The sequence below is a fragment of the Pseudophryne corroboree genome, chromosome 1 (assembly GCF_028390025.1).
Source record: "Pseudophryne corroboree isolate aPseCor3 chromosome 1, aPseCor3.hap2, whole genome shotgun sequence".
NCBI lineage: Eukaryota > Metazoa > Chordata > Amphibia > Anura > Myobatrachidae > Pseudophryne > Pseudophryne corroboree.
The window spans coordinates 262,095,825-262,118,506 of NC_086444.1; the positions used below are offsets into that span (position 1 = coordinate 262,095,825).

The 22,682-nt window shown below is 47.6% G+C and overlaps 1 protein-coding gene across 1 annotated transcript in view; it reads right to left on the reverse strand.

The window, feature by feature from the left end:
* ALDH7A1 (aldehyde dehydrogenase 7 family member A1) overlaps positions 1-22,682 on the reverse strand; it is a 137,266-nt gene that overhangs the window by 110,196 nt on the left and 4,388 nt on the right. The window contains exon 2 of the mRNA XM_063964240.1: positions 13,294-13,347. Coding sequence (XP_063820310.1) covers positions 13,294-13,347 — 54 coding nt within the window. The remainder of the gene's footprint in view (positions 1-13,293; positions 13,348-22,682) is intronic.

Sequence of the window (22,682 nt, forward strand, 5' to 3'; positions counted from 1 at the left end):
GTGCGATGAGAACAGGCTGATCGGGGCCAGAGCCGACATCACACACCCTCCCTGAAAACGCTTAGGAACGCCTGTGTTTTTCCGGACACTCCCAGTAAACGCTCAGTTGCCACCCATAAACAGCCTCTTCCTGTCAATCACCTTGCGAACACCCGTGCGATCATATTTTTCGCACCATCCTGTCGCTGAACAGTCGATGCCAGTTGTTGTCCGACACGCGAGCGCATTGCGGTACATACACATGCGCTGTTATGACCTGATCGCCCACTGTGCGAAAACTCAGCAGCGATCAGATCTGAATTACCCCCTTAGAGCGATCTGTGAATCATTCGATGATATGTTTAAGAGAAAACGTAACAAAACCTTACCAGTCACTTGTCTGTCCCATGTTGTCTTTTCATCCACACTGACACATAGTGGATTAACATTCCAGGGACATGCTTACTGTATATTTCAACCCATATGCTTCTTTACTACCCATTTATTGTTACAATGAATTAGGCAAAAGCGTTGCTTGGGTTATACCTCGAATGACTTAACACTTTTACTGCCAGGGCTATTAAGGTCAGGTTCAACAGGGTCAGGGACAGGGTCAACCCAGATCCAAATTCCCTAGGTCTTGACCCTGGTCGCTATCAGGGTTATTCCCGAGACCAACGCAGGTCAACTGCAGTGTGATTAGTACATCCTGAGTAACCTTTCAAAGCTGCTGATCGGTTGCGTAACTGAAGGCCTGGCTCCAGTTAGTGTTTAAAGTGACATGCATAGGGGCGTGGCCACGGCAGCAGAGGAATAGGCAGCTAGTCCCGGGAGCTACCCGGCTGCTACATCCTATAAGTACATCCTGATCCCCCTCTGGTGTGCCAACGTGTCCTCGTCTCTCCCAGCACTGCAGGTCACCGGCGGGCACCCTCCTCCGCTATCTCCGCGGTCCGGCGGCACACTTCCGGCCCTGCGGCCTGCGACTCCTCCGGATCCCCGGCCTCAATTACGGAGCCCTCGGCCGCGTGACGCCCGGAGTTCGCGCGGCGGGCTCCCATCGCCGCGGGACATTGGGGACGAAGCGGCTACCCTTCTTTGCCCTGACAGGCTGCGGCCCGGAGCCCTGACACCAGGAGGGGAGGAAGGTACTCCTGGGGAAGGGGAGAGGACACTGTGAGCCCGGCGGCCATTTTGGGAGCATCTGCACAGACTGTTCTACTGCTCTGTATTAGTATCCTAGCCTGGAAGGGCTGTAAGCATTCTGGGGCTGCCTGACCTGCATTACTGTGCCCTGTCTGTGTACCGATTGTGTCTTATGAGAACATACTGCAGTCTGCTTTCACCTGCTCTTACTCTACATATTAATTTCCACGCTGTTCCTGACTTCACTTCTATTTTGGGACGCTGCCTGTGCATTCCCTTCCATTTGCCTATTATTCGGATACAGCTATAAAAATCCACACTGAACGCTTACGACTTCACTGCCGTCAGCTTCTTTCTACACTTCTGAGCTGCGAGTCTACTACCTTTTATTCATCATGGTTAAAGGATGGCCAACGCACAGCTGCGGCTAGGCTGGAGAGGTTTGTAAGACAACCTAACACCCAGGCCTCGCTGGCTCCTCCTCAGGGGGCCTCTCCGACTCACTCCTGCTCCCCGTCTGCGACAGCTGCCGACTCCCCTACGACACCCTCAGCTCCGACTATTCAACAAGTGCTTGAGGCCATTGCAGGATCTGAACAGCGTCTTTCGGATAAGATGGAAAAAGTGCAGTGTGACCTTTCCTTACTTCGGCAGGATGTCCAGCGCATCCGAGAGAGTGGGTGAAGCGGAGACTCGCGTCTCGAATTTGGAGGATATGTGTGGTCCTTTAAAACAGTCTGTCTCCACAGTGACCCAGCAAGTTTCCTCCCTTCAGTCCAAGCTGCTAGACATGGAGGGTCGGCCACGTAGAAATAATGTAAGGTTTGTGGGCCTGCCGGAGAGCGAGGAGGGCTCTCACCCTGAGGATTTCCTTGAGTCATAGCTTAAGGAGCTGTACGGCGCTGAATCCTTCACGGCTCAGTTCACGGTGGAGCGTGCACACCGGATACCATCCCGTCCTCTTCCTCCTGGTGTCCCTCCATTGCCAAATTTCTGCATTATAAAGACCGTGACTCGGTCCTCCGCCTGGGCTGCACAAAAGGCCCCCTTATCAGGAATGGGGTTACGGTGTCGGCTTTCCCTGACTTTGCTGCAGACGTTCAGAAAGACCGAGCCCAGTTTATGCCTATTAAAAGGCGCCTCAGAGACCTAAATCTCTCCTACTCCATGCTGTTCCCGTCTCGGCTCAGGGTGGTGGCGGATGGGGAAACCAAGTTCTTTAATTCCCCTAGAGAGAGGCGGCCCAATGGCTGGACAGATATGCACCGGGTGCTCGTCAGATGGCTCCAGACTGATGTCCTACATTGCATATGCTGTGATTTTGCTCACCAGAGGAGTCCACTTATTGTCCGGGAAGCCCCCCCTTTGCTTTGGTGGCTCAGGACTTTTCTCTTTCTTTCTCAAGTGATTTGATTAAGGGTTGTACCGAGAAATTAGTTCTTGGTAGTTAGGGTTGGTTGTTTGGGATATAAGTATGCCGAAGTTAGGGGTGGTGTACGGGGTGGGGGTGGGGAGTTGTGGAACAGTCAGTTGCTGTTCCTTATGCCTGTTTTTTTTTTTCTTTTTACAGTTTGTTGTTTTTCTTATGTTGGTATCTGTATTTAATTTTTTTGATGTGGGGAGTATGTAGGATGCATCGGATACTGTGGTTTTCAAATCAGGGATTGTATATGATAAGTGTTGTTACTGCCTTTGCTAATGATTTCCAGGAGTGTTTGTTGGAATGTTTATCCGCTGTGGCACATAGAACCCTACCGGGAGTATGGCTAATTTGAAGTTCTTGACATGGAATGTCCGAGTTTTGAATAACAAGATAAAACGCTCCTTAGTTCTGAATACACTTAAGAAATATGACCCGGACATTGCATGTCTTTGTGAGACTCATCTGGAAGGGAATAGGTTGTTGTCACTTAGAAGACCCTGGGTGGGGTGGGCCTACCATGCTTCTCATTCCTCCTTTTCCAGAGGGGTGTCGGTCCTGATAAAAAAGTCGGTACAATTTGAGTTGCTGTCAGTCAGGACTGACCCGTATGGTAGGTTTGTCTTTATTGACTGTAAGCTGTGTTCTCAGCCCTACTACATTCTGGCGATATATGTCCGTCCCCCCCCCCCCCCTTTCTCATACGATGTGCTACAGCAGGCCGCTTCGTTCATAGCCTCCTCTCCTTGTACCCCGGTGATCTGCTTGGGTGACTTTAATAACATTCTGGATTTATCTCTAGACAAGTGGCGCTCTCCACGGGCTGCTAAGGTGGGTACTGGTTCTACTAAATTTGCTGATTTTTTGAATAACTTGCAGTGGGTGGATGTATGGAGATCTCGGCACCCTACTACTCGCCAGTTCTCATGCTTCTCCAGCACGCATGGCTTGTTTTCCAGAATCGATTTGATCCTACTGTCTCCCGTTCTTCTCCCCATGGTAATTGACGTCCATTACAAAGCCCGGGGTATTTCTGACCACTCCCCTCTGATGTTGACTCTTGCTATGGAGAGCCAGAGGGGACAATCTTACTGGAAACTGCACCCTTCTTGGCTGGCACAACTGGGCGACTGCTGTGACCTGGTGACTCAGTGGGAGGGATATTTTAATGATAATGTAGGGTCGGCCCCAGGAACAGTGGTCTAGGATTCATTCAAGGCCTTTTTAAGGGGAACGTATATCAGACGTATATCTGCTCATAAATTATCCTGCAGAGAGGGAAAGGGCCCTTGAGAGTGACGCCAGAGATCTGGAATCCCGCTACTTGGTAGATGGTACCCCGGCAATGAAAACACGCTGGTTAGTGGCTCAGTCGGCTTGGTAGGCTCCTCTGTCTGATAAGAACTCGCGTTCGCTTCTGTTTAGGGCTACTATATTTATATGCAGGTGGACAGGCCTGGTAGTCTGTTGGCTCGACTGATCCACCACGACCAACCTGGCTCTACGATTACCCTAATGTCCGACAGTGATGGCTCCCTTGTAGACACCACCCCGGACATTGCGCGGTTATTTCATTCTTACTATGCTGATGTTTATAGTTCGCAGTTAGGGTGCTCTGCTTTGGATATCTGCAGTTATTTGGAAAATATTCCCTTACCCACACTCTCCTCTGAGGCCTCTGCGGTGCTGGAGGCACCTTTGACGCTGGAGGAAGTGACTGCGGCTATTGGTCTATCTCCTAATGGCAAGGCACCGGGATGTGACGGCATTCCCTCTGAAGTATATAAAACCCATATTGATTTCTTTGGGCCCAGGCTTCACGCCTTGTACTCTGATATATTTGTTAATAATGAGCTTCCCCCTTCTATGTCGGAGGCAGCTATTATAGTGATCCCGAAACCCGGAAAGGACCCTAGGTCCCGGAATCCTATAGACCGATCTCTCTGATTCCCACTGATGCTAAGATCCTGGCAAAAATTTTGGCAGTTCGGCTTAACACAGTAATTACCTCCATTATTCACCCTGACCAGACCGGCTTTATGCCGGGAATGTCCACTTCTATTAACCTGCGTAGATTATATACCATTTTACAAATCCCATATGACCTTCCCTCTGACTCGGCAGTGGTCTCGCTGGATGCCGCCAAGGAATTTGACAGTGTTGAATGGGCTTATCTATGGGAGGTCATGACTTGTATGGGCTTCGGGCCTAATTTCATAAAATGGTCTAAACTACTGTACCAACACCCGAGTGCCAGGATCTCAGTGAACGGCTATGTATCTCCCTCATTCCGACTATCTCGCGGCACTAGACAGGGCTGCCCTCTGTCCCCCACATTGTTTGCTCTAGCCATTGAACCCCTAGCCTGTCTGATAAGGTCGCACCCGGGTATTGTGGAAATCCATACGGCCCCTGAGAGAATAAGATTGCTCTTTACGCTGATGATATGATGTTTTTGCAGGATTACACCAAGTCTATGCCTACTGTGTTGCAATTGATCGAGGAGTTCGGTACATATTCAGGCCTTCGTATCAACTGGTCTAAATCCTACAATATGCCAGTGATAGGCCCCCTCCTATTGCTCCTAAAATCCCCCTGCCGATATGTTGGACAGCACAATTTAAATATCTTGGGGTTCAAGTAACCAATGACCCCTCCGACTTTGCACTTTTGAATCTCGATCCGATCATGCAACAGGTTGCTCGCAAATCTTAGACTTGGTGTAAGCTTCCACTGACTATATCTGGCAGGGTCAGCCTTATCAAAATGATAATATTGCCTAAAATGCTGTATATTATTCTTCAATCCCCTGTATACATTTATCCTTCCTTTTTTAGAAAACTGAATAGCGTTTTGTCTTCTCTAATATGGGCTAACAAACGGCCTAGAATTCAGCTGAACACTCTCACCAGGCAGCGTTGTGATGGTGGCCTGGCTTTGCCTATCTTTCAGATGTATTATTATGCCGCTCAGTTGACTCATATTAGTGCATGGGTGCAGGCGTTACTTCTCTACACTGGGTGTTCATTCAACGCTACTTTCCTGATCTATCTCCTCTGCAGGTGTTGTTGAGTGGGAGCATAGCTCGATTCCTTCCCCCAATTATATTGCAGGCCTTGCGGATTTGGCAGGTTCTGAGGGACCTTTAACGGTTTGACAGTCTGGACCCGGACACCCCCCTCTGGTACTCTAGATGGCTCCCGAACTGCATACGCTTGAAGGGAGGGCGATTTGGGCCCCTAGATCAGTGGTTTCCATTTCTCACCTATATACAGATAATATATTTAAATCCTTCCAACAATTGAAGGATGAATTTGACTTACCTAACTCATATTTTTTCAGATACCTTCAACTTCGACATGCTCTACAGCCCCAATTTGCTAGTTCTCCCACCGGGATCCTTCCATTTCCCATTAAGACCTTTGTAAGTACGTTGGGTCTCCGTGGAAAATGGGAGGAGGATCTGGGCCCCATAACTGAAGAGGACTGGACCCTTGCTTTGGAATATCCGAGCACGGTTACCAAATCCATTAAGTATCAACAAATACAATTCTTCTTATTGCATAGAACGTATATGAACCCGGTTAGAATGGCTAGTTTTAGGACAGGTCGCTCGGGTGACTGCCCTAAATGTGGGGTTGCTATGGGTACTTTTTGGCATCTTATTTGGGATTGCCCGTTGCTGTGGGCGTTTTGGTCGGGAGTAGGGTCGGTTCTGGAGAATACAGGAATAGCTGGTGCCATGCTCACCCCACAGTTTTGTATTCTGGGGATGGGATGTTCTGTTTTTGTTTCCAGCCCGGAGGGCCTCTATGCTCGCAGTATATGTGCCTTTGCAAAGGTGTGTATCGCGAGGTTGTGGTTGGTCCCCAGTGGCCCCTCGATACCTGCTCTTAAGGTCCTGGTCAACGACACTATTTTAAAGGAACGCTACATATATATGAAGTATAATGCCTCTGCTAAATTTGACAGAATTTGGTCCCCATGGATAGAATACCCATACTCCTTCCCTGACCCTACGATTTAATGGTTGCTGGGATGCTATTAGGCCCCTGAATTGCTATTTTGTCTTGTATGCTTTACTCCTATTAGCTGCCCCCTGAATGGAAGTCTAGCTTTGGGCCCTGGTAGTTAGGGTTTGAGTTAGATTGGTTTTCTTCTGTGTCTCTTTTTCCCCTTTTTTGTTTTTTCTTTCCCGTGTCCCCGGGTTTTTTTTTTTTTGTTTGTTTTTTCTTCTTCCATACCTTTTGTTTTGTTGTTAGGAAGTGTTAATATGGTATAAGAATAAAATAGTTTAATGCGGTTTTTTACATTAAATTTCGGATTATGCAAGTTTATTTGATAAAAAATAAATTGCATGTACATACACGTTCCTGTAATAACACGGTTTGTTATTATGTTGAAAGCGAATGGTGTCTTACCAGTGTTATCCTGTCTTAATGTACATGATTTGTCAATGTTATGCATTTTCTGAGATCTAACCGTTCTCCGACGAAATAAAAAATAAGAATTTACTTACCGATAATTCTATTTCTCGTAGTCCGTAGTGGATGCTGGGAACTCCGTAAGGACCATGGGGAATAGCGGCTCCGCAGGAGACTGGGCACAAAAGTAAAGCTTTAGGACTACCTGTTGTGCACTGGCTCCTCCCCCTATGACCCTCCTCCAAGCCTCAGTTAGGATACTGTGCCCGGACGAGCGTACACAATAAGGAAGGATTTATGAATCCCGGGTAAGACTCATACCAGCCACACCAATCACACCGTACAACCTGTGATCTGAACCCAGTTAACAGCATGATAACAGAGGAGCCTCTGGATAGATGGCTCACAACAACAATAACCCGATTTAGTTAACAATAACTATGTACAAGTATTGCAGACAATCCGCACTTGGGATGGGCGCCCAGCATCCACTACGGACTACGAGAAATAGAATTATCGGTAAGTAAATTCTTATTTTCTCTGACGTCCTAGTGGATGCTGGGAACTCCGTAAGGACCATGGGGATTATACCAAAGCTCCCAAACGGGCGGGAGAGTGCGGATGACTCTGCAGCACCGAATGAGAGAACTCCAGGTCCTCCTCAGCCAGGGTATCAAATTTGTAGAATTTTGCAAACGTGTTTTCCCCTGACCAAGTAGCTGCTCGGCAAAGTTGTAAAGCCGAGACCCCTCGGGCAGCCGCCCAAGATGAGCCCACCTTCCTTGTGGAATGGGCTTTTACAGATTTTGGCTGTTGCAGGCCTGCCACAGAATGTGCAAGCTGAATTGTATTACAAATCCAACGAGCAATAGTCTGCTTAAAAGCAGGAGCACCCAACTTGTTGGGTGCATACAGGATAAACAGCGAGTCAGATTTTCTGACTCCAGCCGTCCTGGAAACATATTTTCAGGGCCCTGACTATGTCCAACAACTTGGAGTCCTCCAAGTCACTAGTAGCCGCAGGTACCACAATAGGTTGGTTCAGATGAAACGCTGAAACCACCTTAGGGAGAAAATGAGGACGAGTCCTCAATTCCGCCCTGTCTGAATGGAAGATCAGATAAGGGCTTTTACAGGATAAAGCCGCCCATTCTGACACGCGCCTGGCCGAGGCCAGGGCCAACAGCATGACCACTTTCCATGTGAGATATTTTAACTCCACAGATTCAAGTGGTTCAAACCATTGTGACTTTAGGAACCCCAAAACTACATTGAGATCCCAAGGTGCCACTGGAGGCACAAAAAGGAGGCTGTATATGCAGTACCCCTTTTACAAACGTCTGAACTTCAGGAACTGAAGCTAGTTCTTTCTGGAAGAAAATTGACAGGGCCGAAATTTGAACCTTAATGGACCCCAATTTTAGGCCCATAGATACTCCTGTTTGCAGGAAATGCAGGAATCGACCTAGTTGAAATTCCTCCATCGGGGCCTTACTGGCCTCGCACCACGCAACATATTTTCGCCAAATGCGGTGATAATGCTTTGCGGTTACATCCTTCCTGGCTTTGATCAGGGTAGGGATGACTTCATCCGGAATGCCTTTTTCCTTCAGGATCCGGCGTTCAACCGCCCTGCCGTCAAACGCAGCCGCGGTAAGTCTTGGAAAAGACAGGGTCCTTGATGGAGCAGGTCCCTTCTTAGAGGTAGAGGCCACGGGTCCTCCGTGAGCATCTCTTGAAGTTCCGGGTACCAAGTCCTTCTTGGCCAATCCGGAGCCACGAGTATAGTTCTTACTCCCCTCCGTCTTATAATTCTCAGTACTTTTGGTAAGAGAGGAAGAGGAGGGGACACATACACTGACTGGTACACCCACGGTGTTACCAGAGCGTCCACAGCTATTGCCTGAGGGTCCCTTGACCTGGCGCAATACCTGTCCAATTTTTTGTTTTGGCGGGACGCCATCATGTCCACCTTTGGTTTTTCCCAACGGTTTACAATCATGTGGAAGACTTCTGCAGAGGAAGTCTGTTTCCCAGTTGTTCACTCCCGGAATGAACACTGCTGACAATGCTATCACATGATTTTCCGCCCAGCGAAAAATCCTTGCAGCTTCTGCCAATGCCCTCCTGCTTCTTGTGCCGCCCTGTCTGTCTACGTGGGCGACTGCCGTGAAGTTGTTCGACTGGATCAGCACCGGCTGACCTTAAAGCAGAGGTCTTGCTTGGCTTAGGGCATTGTAAATGGCCCTTAGCTCCAAGATATTTATGTGAAGTGATGTCTCCAGGCTTGACCACAAGCCCTGGAAATTTCTTCCCTGTGTGACTGCTCCCCAGCCTCGCAGGCTGGCATCCGTGGTCACCAGGACCCAGTCCTGAATGCCGAATCTGCGCCCTCTAGAAGATGAGCACTCTGCAACCACCACAGAAGAGACACCCTTGTCTTTGGTGACAGGGTTATCCGCTGATGCATCTGTAGATGCGATCCGGACCATTTTTCTAGCAGGTCCCACTGGAAAGTTCTTGCGTGGAATCTGCCGAATGGAATTGCTTCGTAGGAAGCCACCATTATTTCCCAGGACCCTTGTGCACTGATGCACTGACACTTGGCCTGGTTTTAGGAGGTTTCTGACTAGTTCGGATAACTCCCTGGCTTTCTCCTCCTGGAGAAACACCTTTTTCTGGACTGTGTCCAGGATCATCCTTAGGAATAGAAGACGTGTCGTCGGGATCAGCTGCGATTTTGGAATATTAAGAATCCAACCGTGCTGCCGCAACACTACTTGAGATAGTGCTACCCCGACTACCAACTGTTCCCTGGATCTTGCCCTTATCCGGAGATCGTCCAAGTAAGGGATAATTAAAACTCCCTTCCTTCGAAGGAGTATCATCATTTCGGCCATTACTTTGGTAAAGATCCGGGGTGCCGTGGACAAACCAAACGGCAGCGTCTGAAACTGATAGTGACAGTTCTGTACCACAAACCTGAGGTACCCTTGGTGAGAAGGGTAAATTGGGACATGGAGATAAGCATCCTTGATGTCCAGAGACACCATATAATCCCCTTCTTCCAGGTTTGCAATCACCGCTCTGAGTGACTCCATCTTGAATTTGAACCTTTGTATGTAAGTGTTCAAGGATTTTAGATTTAAATTAGGTCTCACCGAGCCCTCCGGCTTCGGTACCACAAACAGCGTGGAATAATACCCCTTTCCCTGTTGTAGGAGGGGTACCTTGATTATCACCTGCTAGGAATACAGCTTGTGAATGGCTTCCCATACCGCCTCCCTGTCGGAGGGAGACGTCGGTAAAGCAGACTTTAGGAAACGGCGAAGGGGAGACGTCTCGAATTCCAATTTGTACCCTTGAGATACCACCTGAAGGATCCAGGGGTCCACCTGTGAGTGAGCCCACTGCACGCTGAAATTTTTGAGACGGGCCCCCACCGTGCCCGAGTCCGCTTGTAAAGCCCCAGCGTCATGCTGAGGACTTGGCAGAAAACGGGAGAGGGCTTCTGTTCCTGGGAACTGGCTGTTTGCTGCAGCCTTTTTCCTCTCCCTCTGCCACGGGGCAGAAATGAGGAGCCTTTTGCCCGCTTGCCCTTATGGGGCCCAAAGGACTGCGCCTGATAATACGGCGTCTTCTTATGTTGAGAGGCTACCTGGGGTAAAAATGTGGATTTCCCAGCCGTTGCCGTGGCCACCAAGTCTGTTAGACCTACCCCAAATAACTCCTCCCTTTTATAAGGCGATACTTCCATATGCCTTTTGGAATCAGCATCACCTGACCACTGTCTTGTCCATAACCCTCTTCTGGCAGAAATGGACAGCGCACTTACTCTTGATGCCAGTCGGCAAATATCCCTCTGTGCATCACGCATATATAGAAATGCATCTTTTAAATGCTCTATAGTCAGTAATATACTGTCCCTATCTAGGGTATCAATATTGTCAGTCAGGGAATCCGACCAAGCCACCCCAGCACTGCACATCCAGGCTGAGGCGATTGCTGGTCGCAGTATCACACCCGTGTGAGTGTATATACATTTTACTGCTTTCTGTCAGCAGGTTCCTTAAGGGCGGCCGTAGCCGGGGACGGTAGTGCCACCTGTTTAGACAAGCGTGTGAGCGCTTTATTCACCCTAGGGGGTGTTTCCCGACGTGCCCTATCCTCTGGCGGGAAGGGGTATGATACTAATAACTTTTTAGGAATTAACAGTTTTTATCGGGGGAAACCCACGCATCATCACACACTTCATTTAATTCCTCAGATGCAGGAAAAACTACAGGCAGTTTTTTCTCACCCAACATAATACCCTTTTTAGTGGTACTGGTATTATCAGAAATGTGTAAAAACATTTTCCATAGCCTCAATCATGTAACGTGTGGCCCTACTGGAAGTCACATTTGTCTCTTAATCGTCGACACTGGAGTCAGTATCCGTGTCGGCGTCTGTATCTGCCATCTGCGGTAACGGGCGTTTTAGAGCCCCTGATGGCTTTTGAGACCCCTGGACAGGCACAGGCTGAGTCGCCGGCTGTCTCATGTCATCAATCTTTTGTAAAGAGCTGACACTGTCACATATTCCTTCCATAAGCTCATCCACTCAGGTGTCGACTCCCTAGGGGGTGACATCTCTGTTACAGGCAATTTCTCCGCCTCCACATCATTTTCCTCCTCATACATGTCGACACAACGTACCGACACACAGCGCACACACAGGGAATGCTCTGATAGAGGACAGGACCCCACTAGCCCTTTGGGGAGACAGAGGGAGAGTATGCCAGCACACACCAGAGCGCTATATATATATATATATATATATATATATATATATATATATATATATATATACACACACACACACACAGGGATAACCTTATATAAAAGTGTTTTTCCCCTTATAGCTGCTGTATTGTTATACTGCGCCTAATTAGTGCCCCCCTCTCTTTTTTAACCCCTTTCTGTAGTGTAGTAACTGCAGGGGAGAGCCAGGGAGCTTCCCTCAGTGTGCTGAGGAGATAGGCTCCGCCCCCTTCTCGGCGGCCTTTTCTCCCGTTTTTCTGTGGAATCTGGCAGGGGTTAAAATTCATCCATATAGCCCTGGGGGCTATATGTGATGTATTTTTGCCAGCCAAGGTGTTTTACATTGCTGCTCAGGGCGCCCCCCCCTAGCGCCCTGCACCCTCAGTGACCGGAGTGTGAAGTGTGCCTGAGTAACAATGGCGCACAGCTGCAGTGCTGTGCGCTACCTTGTTGAAGACAGATGTCTTCTGCCGCCGCTTTTTCCGGACCTTTTCTTGCTTCTGGCTCTGTAAGGGGGCCGGCGGCGCGGCTCTGGGACCGAGCTCCGAGGCTGGGCCTGTGTTCGGTCCCTCTGGAGCTAATGGTGTCCAGTAGCCTAAGAAGCCCAATCCACTCTGCACGCAGGTGAGTTCGCTTCTTCTCCCCTTAGTCCCTCGATGCAGTGAGCCTGTTGCCAGCAGGTCTCACTGAAAATAAAAAACCTAAAACTAAACTTTCACTAAGAAGCTCAGGAGAGCCACTAGTGTGCACCCTTCTCAGCCGGGCACAAAAATCTAACTGAGGCTTGGAGGAGGGTTATAGGGGGAGGAGCCAGTGCACACCAGGTAGTCCTAAAGCTTTACTTTTGTGCCCAGGCTCCTGCGGAGCCGCTATTCCCCATGGTCCTTACGGAGTTCCCAGCATCCACTAGGACGTCAGAGAAATTACTCTATTAAAAAAAAAGTGACATGCACGGCAGACACGGGTTCAGCGTGAAAAGTGTCACCCCAAGGTGCAGTTTGAAAGAGATATAGGAGCTAAAATCTAGGCGCTAAGGAGCACATATTGGAGCTTATTCTGAGTCGCACGCAGCAGTATCTCTTGGCAGTCATGTATGGACAGCTGCAAATAACTACTTAAGTACGTGAAAATGGGTTTTGCGAGTGACTTAGAATCAGGCCCTGTGGTGTTCTCATACTGTAGGCTGTACAATTATGTCGGAGTGTATAAGTGAGCGGCGAGAGGCTATGAAGCGACACTGTACAGTGAACAATGAGAGTCCCGTTGCATGTTTTCCACCTTTCTGCTGCCTGAGGTAAGGAAGGGCATGCCTAGGAGTGGGGAAGGATGGACCTGTCTAGGTAGGGCGTGGTCATCGTGGATTGTCTTTAATATTATTCAAAATATAGAGAAAGGTTGTTTCTTTAAAAATTACACAATATTAAAAGGTGAAAATAATAGTTACCAAATGTGTCTTGCTAGGCAAATAGACCCCAATGTATCTAGATTTTCCATTAATCAATTAAAAGACAAAATAAATTACCTGTCTAACTCTGGCGATTGGTGAATTGTTAGCAGGACAATACGATGTTATGACCTGAAAGTAAATGGAACATGTAAAATAATTAACAGATAAATTTAAATACTGCAATTAGACAAGAAATGTTTTTCTGCTCTTTAAATGTAATCATGTTGCGGGCACCAGTTGAGGGCATTGTTTTATTAATAAATAGCCTTTACATTGAAGATTACATTTATAAATCATATGGGATACCCGTAATTGTCTTCTACACATACAGAGACCAACAACATGAAGTTTAGATGGTAGCAGCCTAGCTGGCAAAGACAGTCTGTCTATACAGTATTCATAGACTGACAAAGGGAATACATTTTGTATGGCAGTTATGTGTGTGGCCATTTTCCTAAAATAATCCTCCTTTTCCTTACTAACATGACAAATTATTTTCACCAACTCCCAACCTTACTCAGTCTCTACAGTTATTCATAAACCATGTCAAGAACGTGAACTCGACACTACGCAGACTCAGCAATCATTTATTAACTTTAGGAAACATTGTTCTGCAACTTATACAGGTCGCAACCTGCAAGGGATAAACATGTAGTTCCTCACTTAGCAAATATCAACAAGTAATTAAGTAGAAAATGACAGATTACAGTAATGCTGCATCTGCAGCGTGGCTATCGTTAACGAGGCCATCCCTCGTCTGTACATGTTCAGACGAGGGAGGGGGGTCGTTAATGAAGCGCGCATCGTTAACAACATTTAGTGTACACACTGGACGAGATGGTGAAAGATCTCGCTCAGATCAGCCATTCTGAGCGAAATCTTTCAAAATCTGGTTTAGTGTGTATGGGGCCTAAGTGATGCAGTAGAAAATAAGATTTTACTTACCGGTAAATCTATTTCTCATAGTCCGTAGTGGATGCTGGGGACTCCGTAAGGACCATGGGGAATAGACGGGCTCCGCAGGAGACATGGGCACTTTAAGAAAGAATTTAGATTCTGGTGTGCTCTGGCTCCTCCCTCTATGTCCCTCTTCCAGACCTCAGTTAGAGAAACTGTGCCCGAAAGAGCTGACAGTACAAGGAAAGGATTTTGGAATCCAGGGTAAGATTCATACCAGCCACACCAATCACACCGTATAACTTGAGATAAACATACCCAGTCAACAATATGAACAACAGAGCAACAGGTCAACCCTGATGCAACCATAACATAACCCTTATTTAAGCAATAACTATATACAAGTATTGCAGAAGAAGTCCGCACTTGGGACGGGCGCCCAGCATCCACTACAGACTACGAGAAATAGATTTACCGGTAAGTAAAATCTTATTTTCTCTAACGTCCTAGTGGATGCTGGGGACTCCGTAAGGACCATGGGGATTATACCATAGCTCCCAAACGGGCGGGAGAGTGCGGATGACTCTGCAGCACCGATTGAGCAAACACAAGGTCCTCCTCGGCCAGGGTATGAAACTTGTAGAACTTTGCAAAAAAGTGTTTGAACCTGACCAAGTAGCCGCTCGGCAAAGTTGTAATGCCGAGACCCCTCGGGCAGCCGCCCAAGAAGAGCCCACCTTCCTAGTGGAATGGGCCTGAACTGATTTTGGCAGCGGCAATACAGCCGCCAAATGAGCCTGCTGAATCGTGTTACAGATCCAGCGAGCAATAGTCTGCTTTGAAGTAGGAGCACAAAGCTTGTTGGAAGCATACAGGATAAACAAAGACTCTGTTTTCCTGCCCCTAGCCGTTCTGGCTACATAAACCTTCAAAGCCCTGATTACATCAAGCAACTCGGAATCCTCCAAGTCCGTAGTAGCCACAGGCACCACAATAGGTTGGTTTATTTGAAAGGATGAAACCACTTTCGGCAGAAATTGTGGATGGGTCCGCAATTCTGCTCTATCCGCATGGAAAACCAGATAGGGGCTTTTATGTGACAAAGCCGACAACTCTGACACACGCCTAGCCGAAGCCAAGGCTAATAGCATGACCACCTTCCACGTGAGATATTTCAACTCCACCGTTTTGAGTGGTTCAAACCAGTGGGATTTCAGGAAACTCAACACCACGTTCAGATCCCAAGGTGCCACTGGAGGCACAAAAGGGGGCTAAATATGCAGCACTCCCTTTACAAACGTCTGAACTTCAGGTAGAGAAGTCAACTCCTTTTGAAAGAAAATGGATAGGGCCGAAATCTGGACCTTAATGGACCCCAATTTTAGGCCCAAATTCACTCCTGACTGTAGGAAGTGAAGGAAACGGCCCAGCTGGACTTCCTCCGTAGGGGCATTCCTGGCCTCACACCAAGCAACATATTTTTGCCATATACGGTGATGGTGAGCTATCATGTCCTCCCTAGCCTTTATCAGCATAGGAATGACCTCCTCTGGAATGCCTTTCTCCGCTAGGATCCGGCGTTCAACCGCCATGCCGTCAAACACAGCCGCGGTAAGTCTTGGAACAGACAGGGCCCCTGTTGCAACAAGTCCTGTCTTAGAGGAAGAGGCCACGGGTCCTCGGTGAGCATTTCTTGCAGATCAAGTCCTTCGTGGCCAATCTGGAACAATGAGTATCGTTCTCACTCCTCTTTTTCTTATGATTCTCAGCACCTTGGGTATGAGAGGAAGAGGAGAAAATACATAGACCGACTGGAACACCCACGGTGTCACCAGGGCGTCTACAGCTATCGCCTGAGGGTCTCTTGACCTGGCGCAATAACTCTGTAGTTTTTTGTTGAGGCGGGATGCCATCATGTCCACCTGTGGCAGTACCCACCGACTTGCAGTCTTGTGCGTAGACTTCCTGATGAAGTCCCCACTCTACCGGGTGGAGGTCGTGTCTGCTGAGGATGAACACTCCCGGGATGAACACTGCTGACAGTGTGCTTACGTGATTTTCCACCCAGCGAAGAATTCTGGTGGCTTCCGCCATCGCTACCCTGCTCCTTGTTCCGCCTTGTCGGTTTACATGAGCCACTGCGGTGATGTTGTCTGACTGAATCAGAACCGGTTGGTCGCGAAGCAGGGTCTCCGCTTGACGTAGGGCGTTGTATACGGCCCTTAGTTCCAGGATGTTGATGTGAAGGCAAGTCTCCTGACTTGACCACAGACCTTGGAAATTTCTTCCCTGTGCGACTGCTCCCCACTCTCGGAGGCTTGCATCTGTGGTCACCAGGACCCAGTCCTGAATGCCGAATCTGCGGCCCTCGAGAAGGCGAGCACTCTGCAGCCACCACAGAAGAGACACCCTTGCCCTGGGGGATAGGGTGATTAACCGATGCATCTGAAGATGTGATCCGGACCACTTGTCCAGTAAGTCCCATTGAAAGGTCCTTGCATGGAACCTGCCGAAGGGAATGGCCTCGTATGATGCCACCATCCTTCCCACGACTCGAGTGCAGTGATGCACCAACACCTGTTTTGGTTTTAATAGGTTCCTGACCAGTGTCATGAGCTCCTGAGCTCTCTCTATCGGGAGATAAACCCTTTTCTGGTCTGTGTCTAGAATCATGCCTAGGAAAGGCAGACGAGCCGTAGGAACCAACTGCGACTTTGGAATATTTAGAATCCAGCCGTGTTGCAGTTACACTTCCAGAGAAAGTGATACGCTGATCAGCAACTGCTCTCTTGATCCCGCTTTTATGAGGAAATCGTCCAAGTTTGGGATAATTGCGACCCCTTGCTTCCGCAGGAGTACCATCATTTCCGCCATTACCTTGGTAAATATTCTCGGTGCCGTGGAGAGACCAAACGGCAACGTCTGAAATTTGTAATGACAATCCTGTACCACAAATCTGAGGTACGCCTGATGGAGGTGGATAAATGCATCCTTTATGTCCAGAGACACCATAAAATCCCCCCCTTCCAGGCTTGCGACGACCGCTCTCAGCGATTCCATCTTGAACTTGAACCTTTTCAGGTATATGTTCAGGGATTTTAAATTCAATATGGGTCTGACTGAACCGTCCGGTTTCAGGGCTACAACATGGTCGTATAATAACCCCCTCCTTGTTGAAGGAGGGGAACCTTGACCACCACCTGTTGAAGATACAATTTGTGAATTGCAGCTAATACTATTTCCCTCTCGTGGGGGGAAGCCGGCAGGGCCGTCGGTGAGGGGGCATCTCCTCGAAGTCCAGCTTGTATCCCTGAGACACAATATCTATTGCCCAGGGATCCAACAGGGAGTGAACCCACTTGTGGCTGAAATTTCGAAGACGTGCCCCCACCGGGCCTAGCTCCGCCTGTGGAGCCCCAGCGATAAGCGGTGGGTTTTGTAGAGGCCGGGGAGGACTTCTGTTCCTGGGAACTAGCTGTGTTGTGAAGCTTCTTTCCTCTGCCCCTGCCTCTGGCAAGAAAGGATGCACCTCGGACTTTCTTGTTTCTTTGTGATCGAAAGGACTGCATTTGATAATGTCGTGCTTTCCTAGGCTGTGCTGGAATATAAGGCAAAAGATCAGAATTACCAGCTATAGCTGTGGAGACCAGGTCCGAGATCCCTTCTCCACACAATCCTCAGCCTTGTAAGGTAAACCTTCTATATGCCTCTTAAGTCGGCATCACCTGTCCATTGCATGTTCCACAGGACACGTCAAGCAGAAATCGACATAGCGATAGAGATATATATATATATATATATATATATATATATATATATATATATATATATATATATATATATATATATATATATATATATATATATATATATATATAGAAAAATGCTCGGATCGGCACTCACCCTCTGCTTTTAATGGTGCTCCGGTGCCATCTGGAGGAAGTCTACAAACAGTTTTCCGATAGGACAATCAGCGGCACTCGGAGGCTGTGGATATCAGGTTAAAAGTGCAAGTGCTTTTATTCCATAACGGCAGAGAAAATGGTGATCCAACGTTTCGGGGCGCAAACGCCCCTTTGTCAAGGTGAACAGACAGAGTAATGTGTACAGTGTGATAAAAGTTACCTTTATAGTGAAGGGGACCCGGAGGGCGTGGGTGACAGCGGTGTTCGGGGAAGCGTGAAGCTTCCGTTCAGGTGTGTGTGACGTGCGGCCGCCTCCGTCACGTGGTTCCGGCGCGTCACGGGATTTCGGCATTGCCTGGGCAACAGAAGACGCTGTGGTCATAGTTACCCGGCATGTTGCGGCTTCCCGATCACGGGGGTCCAGTGGCGGGGCTGCGTGTGATATATGAGCTGGAATATAATCAGTAATATGTGTACAATATTAAGGAAAGCATATGTAACATAAAGAAAAAACAGTAAATGATACTAAAGCAATTAAATGAACAATGTATATAATCTATATGGCTGATATAAGCTGCTGTAGTCCATATCCTGAAGTACAGTTCATGCCGTGTGTCGTGACAGCTGGTTGGCCGTACTGTAAATGCCAAAGATGTATAGGGTTTTAAATAGAAAGTAGTGCTTGGCATTAGCAAAGAATGTGTCCCGGAGACAGATGGTGCAGTTTAGAAGATACTCCATTGTATTCTTTCGTTAAGACCGTTAGGTCGCACGGTGTTCAATTTGAACATCCAGCTTGCCTCTCTTTGGAGCAGGACACCTGCCCTGTCCCCTCCTCGCAAACTGTTGGGGATGTGGTCAATAATTTGGAACCGAAGGTCACTGATAGCGTGCTGTTCTTCAGCATAATGCCTGGCAACCGGCTGTTCAGATTTCTTGTGGATTAGGGCAGCCTTGACAGCGGATCTGTGTAAGGCGAAGCGTTCTCTGGCATTGCGGATGGTCTTACCTACGTATTGATATTTGCACGGGCAAGTTATAAGGTAAATAATGTGTGTAGTTGTGCAACTTAGCACGTGCCTTATTTTGTAGGATTTGCCAGTGGAGCTGGAAGAAAAAGTGGATCCTGGATTCATGTATTTGCATGTCTCGCAGCCAAGGCATTTATAGCATCCAGCAGTTTTAGTTAGGAAATTGGTAGCTGGCATCTGGTCGAAGCCTGTGATGTCGTTATGTACGACATGATTTTTTATACTTTTGCCCCTTGTGTGGCACATCATGGGACGTTTATTTCGCAGTGTACTGAGTTTGTCATCTGTGGTTATAATGGGCCAAAGAGCATTGAGTGCCCGTGGGACAACTGGGCTGGCGATGTTGTATCGGGAGACAAACGGTATTATTTTTTGATCACTTTTGGTTTTCTGTTGGAGAAGATCACTTCTGTTCATGCTGGCTACCAATCGTTCCTGTCGCTGGAGGGGTCCCTTCTTGTATCCTCTACTCTGAAAACGCTCGGTTACCTTGCTTAGCGCACCTTTAAGGTGGTCTGGGTCGCTGGTAATTCTTGCTGCTCTGATATATTGCGACTTCGGAAGGCCTGTTTTGAGGGCTGCCGGGTGATGGCTGTTGTACCGGAGTAGGGTATTTTTGTCGGTGGGTTTATGGTAAACTTCTGTGTGTATCTTCTGATTTTTAATAGTGACGTTTACATCCAAGTAGTTTAGTTGATTTGAATCCCATTGTGCTGTAACTTTGATTGGAGAGTTTCTACTATTGATGGTGGCAATCAGGGTGTCAAATGTTGCTTTGCCTCCGGTCCATAGAATAAAGACATCATCGATGTATCTTGAGTAGAAGGCTATGTGGTGTTTAAATTCCTCGTTATTGAAGAACATAGCACGTTCTTCAAAAAACATATAGACGTTTGCAAAGGAAGGGGATACGTTGCTTCCCATAGAACACCCGCTGGCCTGGCGGTAGAATTTTCCGTCAAAAAGAAAATAGTTGCGAGTTAGCGTTAATTCTAACAGCTGGAGAAATAGTTTGTGATCCAGACTGGACATCTGTGTGTCGGTTAGAAACGCTCGCATGGCTTCCAAACCTTGCTCATGTGGAATGCTTGTGAACAAGCTGCAAATGTCCACGGAAAATTCTACCGCCAGGCCAGCGGGTGTTCTATGGGAAGCAACGTATCCCCTTCCTTTGCAAACGTCTATATGTTTTTTGAAGAACGTGCTATGTTCTTCAATAACGAGGAATTTAAACACCACATAGCCTTCTACTCAAGATACATCGATGATGTCTTTATTCTATGGACCGGAGGCAAAGCAACATTTGACACCCTGATTGCCACCATCAATAGTAGAAACTCTCCAATCAAAGTTACAGCACAATGGGATTCAAATCAACTAAACTACTTGGATGTAAACGTCACTATTAAAAATCAGAAGATACACACAGAAGTTTACCACAAACCCACCGACAAAAATACCCTACTCCGGTACAACAGCCATCACCCGGCAGCCCTCAAAACAGGCCTTCCGAAGTCGCAATATATCAGAGCAGCAAGAATTACCAGCGACCCAGACCACCTTAAAGGTGCGCTAAGCAAGGTAACCGAGCGTTTTCAGAGTAGAGGATACAAGAAGGGACCCCTCCAGCGACAGGAACGATTGGTAGCCAGCATGAACAGAAGTGATCTTCTCCAACAGAAAACCAAAAGTGATCAAAAAATAATACCGTTTGTCTCCCGATACAACATCGCCAGCCCAGTTGTCCCACGGGCACTCAATGCTCTTTGGCCCATTATAACCACAGATGACAAACTCAGTACACTGCGAAATAAACGTCCCATGATGTGCCACACAAGGGGCAAAAGTATAAAAAATCATGTCGTACATAACGACATCACAGGCTTCGACCAGATGCCAGCTACCAATTTCCTAACTAAAACTGCTGGATGCTATAAATGCCTTGGCTGCGAGACATGCAAATACATGAATCCAGGATCCACTTTTTCTTCCAGCTCCACTGGCAAATCCTACAAAATAAGGCACGTGCTAAGTTGCACAACTACACACATTATTTACCTTATAACTTGCCCGTGCAAATATCAATACGTAGGTAAGACCATCCGCAATGCCAGAGAACGCTTCGCCTTACACAGATCCGCTGTCAAGGCTGCCCTAATCCACAAGAAATCTGAACAGCCGGTTGCCAGGCATTATGCTGAAGAACAGCACGCTATCAGTGACCTTCGGTTCCAAATTATTGACCACATCCCCAACAGTTTGCGAGGAGGGGACAGGGCAGGTGTCCTGCTCCAAAGAGAGGCAAGCTGGATGTTCAAATTGAACACCGTGCGACCTAACGGTCTTAACGAAAGAATACAATGGAGTATCTTCTAAACTGCACCATCTGTCTCCGGGACACATTCTTTGCTAATGCCAAGCACTACTTTCTATTTAAAACCCTATACATCTTTGGCATTTACAGTACGGCCAACCAGCTGTCACGACACACGGCATGAACTGTACTTCAGGATATGGACTACAGCAGCTTATATCAGCCATATAGATTATATACATTGTTCATTTAATTGCTTTAGTATCATTTACTGTTTTTTCTTTATGTTACATATGCTTTCCTTAATATTGTACACATATTACTGATTATATTCCAGCTCATATATCACACGCAGCCCCGCCACTGGACCCCCGTGATCGGGAAGCCGCAACATGCCGGGTAACTATGACCACAGCGTCTTCTGTTGCCCAGGCAATGCCGAAATCCCGTGACGCGCCGGAACCACGTGACGGAGGCGGCCGCACGTCACACACACCTGAACGGAAGCTTCACGCTTCCCCGAACACCGCTGTCACCCACGCCCTCCGGGTCCCCTTCACTATAAAGGTAACTTTTATCACACTGTACACATTACTCTGTCTGTTCACCTTGACAAAGGGGCGTTTGCGCCCCGAAACGTTGGATCACCATTTTCTCTGCCGTTATGGAATAAAAGCACTTGCACTTTTAACCTGATATCCACAGCCTCCGAGTGCCGCTGATTGTCCTATCGGAAAACTGTTTATATATATATATATATATATATATATATATATATATACACACACACACACACACACACACACATACTAGGGTCTCAATCTCTGCTGATAAGGTATCTCTCCACGCTGCTACAGCACTATAAACCCATGCCGACACAATCGCCGGTCTGAGTAGAGTACCAGAATGTGTGTAAATGGACTTCAAAGTAGTTTTACTGCATGCTATCTGCAGGATCCCTGAAGATAGCTGTTAAGTCAGCGCTACCTTTTGGGCAAACGTGACACCCTAGGGGAAGATTCTCGTCGTATCCTGGCCCTAGTAGGGAAAGGATACTCCCTGAGAATTCTCTGTGGGAAACTGCAGTCTCTTGTCTGGAGATTCCCGCTCTTTTTCTTCATGAGAAGAGGGAAATTTACCTCAGCTTTCTTCCCCTTAAACACGTGTACCCTTGTGTCAGGGACAGATGAGTCATCAGTGATATGCAAACATTTTTTATTACAATAATCATATATTGAATACTTTCCTGCCATTTTGGCTGTAACTTTGCATTATCGTAGTAGACACTGTAGTCAGACTCCGTGTCGATATCAGTGT